At 38.4% G+C, this 8,005-nt stretch overlaps 1 protein-coding gene across 1 annotated transcript; it reads left to right on the forward strand.

Annotated features, from left to right (window-relative positions):
• Positions 1-1,776: 1,776 nt before the first annotated feature.
• On the forward strand, positions 1,777-7,767 carry LOC308282295 (intelectin-like; the record flags this gene model as incomplete). Its single annotated transcript, XM_080722642.1, has 5 exons — positions 1,777-1,831; positions 2,137-2,381; positions 3,332-3,470; positions 6,226-6,335; positions 7,618-7,767. The coding sequence occupies 5 exons, from the start codon at positions 1,777-1,779 to the stop codon at positions 7,765-7,767; spliced, it is 699 nt and encodes a 232-aa protein (XP_080578768.1).
• Between the last annotated feature and the right edge of the window lie 238 nt (positions 7,768-8,005).

Consider the following 8,005-nt stretch of genomic DNA (forward strand, 5'->3'; position numbering starts at 1 on the left):
TGACAGATGTCCTGGCCATATATGGAGCGTGACATGAGGCATGACACACGCAGGACCTACAGTCGCAATCAAAAACTACAGGCCCGGTTGCTATGGAAGTCTTCATCATCCAGTGGATGAAACATACAGATTTTAGTGACCCCATGGCCTTTCATTCAGAGGCGTGGCTCAAACCTTTCTCTGGCACACTGATTTTCAAACTTATTCATTTCAAGGTCCACCATAACTCAGGGAGTGTACACAAGAACCCTTACGAGTGCACTTGTAACCCCTCAAGGAACCCTGAGGGTCCATGGGTGTTTTCAGCCAGCATGAAGCCAGGAGCTATCCACTCTGACAAAAGTTGTTGACATATACAGTAAACTAAGATGCAATTGGAAATTGCAAGTGTGGTTGCCATGCATGATGCGAGTCAAACTTGCAAATGAATTCCGTCTTACCATTTTAATTTTCCCCCTTTGACCCCAAGTCAAAGGGGAAAATGTATTCACTACCAAAACTGTAGTGACCTTTCATTTTTGGAGCTGTGTGAAGCACAGGCTCCCTATACGTGGCCGTGTGGGTCTGTCTGTCTGTCTGTGTGTGTGTGTGTCTGTGTGTATGTAGCCTGAACTTCCTAAACTTCGGCACGCCACTAGTACCACAGTTTTGCCACCACACACTCGCGCCATATGTCAAATCGACCAGCTTACTCGGGAATCGTGGGCTATTACTTTTCTAAGAGAAAGGTTCTATAGTTTAATTGATATTAATTTATTAGTGAATTAATTTTCCCCATTGACTTATAATGGGAATTGCAAAAACTCACATTCAATTATTTGTCTCTCGCAAACCATAGGGGCTAGAGTTTCAAGACTTGGAGAGGAGGTTCATAATGATTTCAAGGATTAAAAAAAAAATAATTGTGTCATTTGGCCGCATGGTGGCGCCATAACACCCCACTTTACGTTTTGGCCTGTAACTCTTGAACCGTAGGTCGGAAAATTAAAAATAATTTTTCCCTGGATTCCTTGGGTCATGATGCATCTCCCCATATAGGCCACGCCCATTTGCGCCATGATAGATTTTCCGCCATCTTGAATTTTCTCCAAAACACACTTTTTGCTCCTTTTCCTACATATTTTCTTCAAATGTCACAAAAATCGGTACACATGATCCACACACACACACACACACACACACACACACACACACACACACACACACACACACACACACACACACACACACACACACACACACACACACACACACAGCTCCACTTCACACGGGTGTGATTTTGTAGACATTTCATGTAGATTCAGAGTGTTGTCTGCCTATATATAATAATGTGTACTTACTGGGGAAGTACACATCAAATTATATTGATCTAAATAATATACTGTAGCATTTATTTCAAGTAAACAGCATAGGCTACTGTTAGTCTGGCAGATAAGTGGAAAAGCAAGGATTTGTGTTGACAGCATTCCATCTTGTTATCTCATTTATTCCTAAACAATTCAAACAGCCTTTATAAGAAGATCTGTAGGCACTGAAAACGCAGTCTTGCTTGTCTAATCTAATGAGGTAAGGTCGTAGATTTACACAGTGTCTTGTTTGAATCATATACATGGTTATTGGTGGTCCTCTCTAACATATTGTTGAGCAAAGTGATTTTAAAGATAGGCTACTTTACATGTACTGTTCAGATGGCCTAAATTCAACTGTTAGACAGAACCTTTTCATGGAAACAAAGTGGTATGAACTATTGTCATTCTTTCCCTCTCCCCAGACGCCATGTTCTTCTGGAGTTTCCTGTTCATCATTTGCATGGCCGTGCACCATGTCTCAGGTACTGTCAGCTACATCAGTATTCTTACGCTGATGCTATTCATTTGTAATACCTCACCATCTACTTCTCGGAAGAGAGAGAGTGTGCGCGCAGTGTGTCTGGGAAACCAAGACAGCATGCAGTAAATGTGATTTTCTATGTACAGGAGGATACCATAGCTGTAAACAACTGAGAGATGATCTGGGTGTGGATGAAGGTGAAGTGATTCATTCAGGACACAGCAGCTTCACTACTGTCTTTCTATTTGTGTTTTTGTTCCTACGATGTTGATTTTCATTCATGTTTCTGTCTCTTCAACCCTTCAGATGGCATCTATCACCTCCGTACTTCGAGTGGCATGTTATACCAGACCTTCTGTGACATGACGACTGCAGGTGGTGGCTGGACACTGGTGGCGAGTGTCCACGAGAACAACGTGTTTGGGAAATGTTCAGTGGATGACCGCTGGTCCTCACAGCAGTTAAAACTAGAGGTGCCCGCTGGAGACGGCAACTGGCAAAACAGGAACACATTTGGAACAGTGGAGGGGGCCACCTCTGAGGATTTCAAGGTAGGCTGCTCTTTGACTGATCTTCAATGATGTTAGTATTAATGCCTCATTGATTTACTCTGCTCCCATGTTACCCATTCATATTACATCCATCTTATAGGCCTACTCCTGATACACAGATGCATCAATATTCAACACCTGCTTCTCCACTAGTATCCCCTGTGTACATAAGTGCACTGCACTTGTGTATACTGTACACATAATACATCCAATAATGCAGAGTATCATATGTATTTATTCATCCATAATCTCCCTCTACTATATAATGTTCAAATTAAACATCTGCGGCGGGTGCACAGATATGCCCATCTGACTGGACATTTATGACGTGTTGTTAATGTGATATCAAGTGATATTATTTTCTTAAGTGTTAAATAACTATATTCTGATAACAATCATTACTATGGTTGTTCACTAAGGGTCTACTCATCTCTCCAACTCTTTAGTAGACAGAAAACACAATTTCAGGTCAGGAAACCAATTTACTACTACCAACAGGATAAGCAAGTGAAACTGGTAGTTATGACAGAAATCAACAGACAAATTTGGAGCTGGAACACTATAAATTTGAAGTTGATAAATGGGTACTAAATTGGCACCCTGAAAGTGTATTTTATATAAGAGCTGGAGAGATGGGGATACACAATATAGCAATGGTTATCAGAATAAAGAGCTTTAAGCTTTTAACAAAAGACTTTCAGTTATCACCAAAAATGATCACTTACCCTAACTTTAACGCAATAACCTCGGCCGTGGTGGGCAGGTAGATAATGTTACTCAAATAGCCATGTTATCTGACAAAAAAAAAGAAAAAAAAATGAGATAGACTACAAGCTCATGTACACTTGAGTACTGGCTACTTATTTTGGTGAAAGTCATGGATAAGTATAAGTAGTTGTTGTCGTTATTATTCTAATTATTATTGATATAATTTTATATGTCTTTGACAGAATCCTGGCTACTATGATATTGACGATGCACAGGATGTGGCAGTGTGGCATGTTCCCAACATCACTCCAGCGTGTGACTGGAAGAGATTAGCTAATTTACGGTACCGCACTATCTCTGGCAACTTTGGCACCCTGCTGGGTGGGAGCTTCTACAAATTCTTTAACGTAAGATCAGTTGAATGTCACTTGTAGCTACATTTTACAAGTGGTGTAAAGTAACTAAGTGAATTCAAGGAGATTCTTTGGTTTTTGCCAATAATTTGTCTCCAATAGCAGACTCAAAGAGTCTTCATTGAGACTCCTACCGGAGACCAGTCATCAAATTATTGGCTTAGGAATGAGACAAAAACTATTCAAGTCTTCATGGGGTGTGTAATTGATAGAAAAAACTACTACTTCTTTAAGTTTGATGTATTTTAAAAAGTTCAGTAGTCACTATTTTACTTCTACTCCACTACTCAATATTGTACCTTTATTCCACTACAATCATATGAAAAGCTTAGTTAATAGTTACCTTGTAGATTTTGATTATTATTACAAAACACACCTCAGCCCTGTACTGTATATATTTTGGCCATTTTAAAATAGCAGATCTATTAAGCTTTCAAAAGATTTTTTATACATTTTGAACTCGTGAAAAGGGACATTCTGCACAATGGTACTTTTACTTTTGGTACTTTAAGTATATTTTGATGCTGATGTTCATACTTTTGTACTTTCACTCAAGTACATTTTTAATATGGGACTTAATTTTTTTGTAACAGAGTATATCTACATTGCAGTATTGATACTTTTACTTGAGTAAAACATGTCAGTACTCTGCATTTTACCCATATCTGAATATCTTACCATTTCAAAACTTAGTTTTATCCACAAGTTTCCAACGTCCCATCGTGCATTGCGTAGAAGTTGGACGGAGCTTCCGGCGCCGCAGCCGAGTGTGATCTACAAGCTCACAACGGCTGCATCTGCGACGCGACGTGAGCTTGTATGTCTGCTGTTAACCGGAAGTGTCCCGCAAATAATGCTACAGTAAATTCCAGCGGAAACAGGTGGATACAGTATTTGACTAGCCACTTAAGCGTGGTTTTATATTTCATTTTGTGGTGAAAATAGCAGATCTTCAAGTTCAGACATGGTGTGAGCTTGTTGTGCTTTTTTAGCTATTTCTTTTAAAGATTATAAACCTTTTCACCTGTTAAGGTCAGTGTTTATGTTTTTTTTTCCATGTGAATATAGTACATCAAAACTTTTCTATTATTTTCATTCTAATTCTATCCACTTTCTTCCCATTGCCAAGGACAATCCTGTGGCATATAACAAAGACAACAGTTGCCTACCCCCACCACACACCGAACGTATTAAATACGACTTTGGGACTGATGAGACCGTAAAAAGTTTGCATGGACCCAGTTCCATTGGTAAGACGTTATTATGATGTTGTAGTATGTAGCCTATGTAGGAGAAGTGGTGGAAAATACTGTGGTACAATTTTGAGGTATTTTTTACTTTACAATTTTCTGTAGGCCTTTTACTTGTACTTCTACTCCAGTACATCTCAGACGCAAATATTATATGTTTACTACAATTATTTGAAAACTTTAGTTACTAGTTGCTTTTTATTATTATTACAAAACATACATTGACCACTTCCCTATTTACATTTCGACCATTTGAAAATAGCAGATCTACAAGCCCACAATGCGGCACAATGCAGCGCATTGTGAGCTTGTAGATCGTAATTTCTACTTTTTGTATGTTTTTACACTAATACTTAACTTTTATACTTAAACTCAAGTACATTTTTAATTCCGGACTTTTACTTGTGACAGACTATTTCTACATTGCAGTATTGATACTTTTACTTAATAAAAAAGTACTTTTTCCACCACTGCTTCAATATGAAGACATGTTTTAATATGTAGGAGGATGATACTGCTGACATGCACCTGATGTAACATAAAGAACATTTTGGATGTTTGTCTGGTCAATACACAGGTGGCATACATAATTTCTGTATGCCACCTGCTTATATCTCAAATTACAGAATGAATATAATGTGTTTTGCTATGCAATATATCGTTGTTGTAGGGTGGAAACCTTGTATGTCTAAAACCGTTCGTTTATGGTAAAAAAAAAAGAAAAAAGAGAGATATTAGCAGATCTACAAGCACACAACACCTCATACCGCAAGGCACTGTTTGCTTGTAGATCTGCTATTTTCACGAGTTTTGTGCAACAGTCTATTATGACAAAGCAGGGCTTTACTTTGCGAGAAAAAAGAAAACGTACGGTACAAACATGAAACTTTGAGATACAAGGTTTCTGCCCAACAGTGACGATATGTATGGACGGGTTTCTTGTTTACAAACATTGAGACTAAATGCACAGCTGACTGTATCATGTAATCAATTCCGTCCAATCCCCAAACCTGTTGTTGTTGCTGGTTTCATTGGCTAATTTTGGTACGGACCCTGCGCACGCATCTAGTTTTATCAGTGTAACGTGGACCAGAAACCCGTCTATATATTATCTGTATTACAATTATATATTCACGGGTTGCATTTGTAGTCCTACACCAGCCATGTTGAGGACCAACACAGATGTGCTGATTGCCCCAAAATAGGGCTTTAGAAATATTTAACCCATTATATTAAAACCAGGAAAGTATCTGTGTAATTTTTGATTTTAGCATTGGATATTCAAAAATAGCAGATATACAGGCTCACTTATACATCTACTATTTTTTAAATTTTTTGAAAAATCTTGAAAGTGTGAGAATTACTGTTTTAGAAATGATTTGTAGAATTGGCCTCAGGTCTTAGGTTAACCAATGATAAGTGTTAAGGTTTCTTCAACAGAGATAATGTTTTTTAAATGGTCTTCTTCTTCAGGCGAGTTTGAACCTGGCTTTATATCCTTCAGACCTACTAATACTGAGGGTGCTGCCTTTGCCATATGCTCTGGAGTTAAACCCAAAGTGGGTAAATGCAATGTTCAACATGTGAGTACTATCTCTCTTTACTATGACAAAACAACATGGCTGCCATAAGCAACATTCAACTCCCCTCATAGCACTATACTGTAGTAATCACATTGTCTTAACTCCATGACGGTTTGCTAAAATATGTTGTGCTATTTCTTACAAACTGTTATTGCTCTGCATTGTACATATTAATACACAGATCCCCACAACACAAAATATGTTCTATGTTTGTACTTGGTCCCTGCTGCTTCTTGAAGCTATATTTAATGCTTGAAATAGCATGTTTTCAATTATTGTTTATGCTTTGTGACTTGCGTACCACAATAAACTTTGGTCCTAATAGGATCGCTTTGAACATATCATTTAGTGTTATTATATATATATATATATATTCACAAATTTACCATTCTTCCATTTCATTCTTAAAGATGGAAAATATAACATTTGAAATGTAGGCTACCTAAAATCAAACTATACTGTAAACAGAGATTTAAAGGCAAATTCCGGTCCAAAACGGCTATCTTACCTTTCAAAGTATTTATTTGGTTCCCAAACTGTTGGTCCAGGTGGTGTTTCTTCAAAAGAAGCAATATATTCAAATTTACATTTTCCATTCAATTTTCTTGCTACACCTCAAATACTGTTAGTAAGACAACCGAGCGATAACATGACCAGGCCAGCGCCATTGTTGTTCATAAAAAGCTCAACTTTGAACTCCCGTCTCTTGCCGAGTCTCGCAGTACTTCTGAGGCCAGACTCAGTCAAGAGACGGGATTCAACAGGAGTTATTAGTTCAGCATTTTATAAACAACAATAGTGGTGCTCTGGTCATGTTATCGCTCGGTTGTGTTACTAACAGTATCAGAGGCTGACGTCACGTGTAGCAAGAAAATGGACTTTGAAGCGAGAAAAATAACTGGATTAACCACTCGCTCCTGTCTGAAGACCTGTTCAGGTCGGATAGATCGAGGACATTTTGAATATATTGCTTCTTTTGAAGAAACACCACCTGGACGAACATTTTGGGAACCAAATAAATACTTTGAAAGGTAAAATAGCCGTTTTGGACCAAAAATCTAACTTAATATAGTATTCAGTTTTCAGTCCTTCTATCAACATTTGGGACAATCACTTTAAAAATGTTTTAACTGACTGTGTGTGTGTGTGTGTGTGTGTGTGTGTGTGTGTGTGTGTGTGTGTGTGTGTGTGTGTGTGTGTGTGTGTGTGTGTGTGTGTGTGTGTGTTTGTTTGTGGGTGTGTGTGTGTATGTGTGTGTCTGTGTGTGTCTGCATTTTCATAGTATTGTATTGGTGGAGGAGGATACATCCCTGACTCACCGAGAATATGTGGTGACTTCGCTGGCATTGACTGGAATGGCTATGGGTCAAAGACAGGTTGGAGTGCCTCCAAGACTCTTACTGAGTCCTCCATTCTACTCTTCGTTCGCTGAGCCTCCTGCATGTTACTCACACCACTGACATATGGCAAGCAACACTACGGCTTTACAAATATCCACGTTATATGCATTGCATTATAAACCATGTATACTTTAATTTCAATGTACATTCTGAGGTCTTGATGGATCAGCCACAAAGGATGCCGACCATAACACCTGAGTCACATGTCGTCACCCTCAAAACTTATATTATTTGTCATGTCATTTGTCTTTGACTATTTGCTTTTAATGC

The sequence above is a fragment of the Nannobrachium achirus genome (genome assembly GCF_963921795.1).
Source record: "Nannobrachium achirus genome assembly, chromosome: 3".
Classification (NCBI taxonomy): Eukaryota; Metazoa; Chordata; class Actinopteri; order Myctophiformes; family Myctophidae; genus Nannobrachium; species Nannobrachium achirus.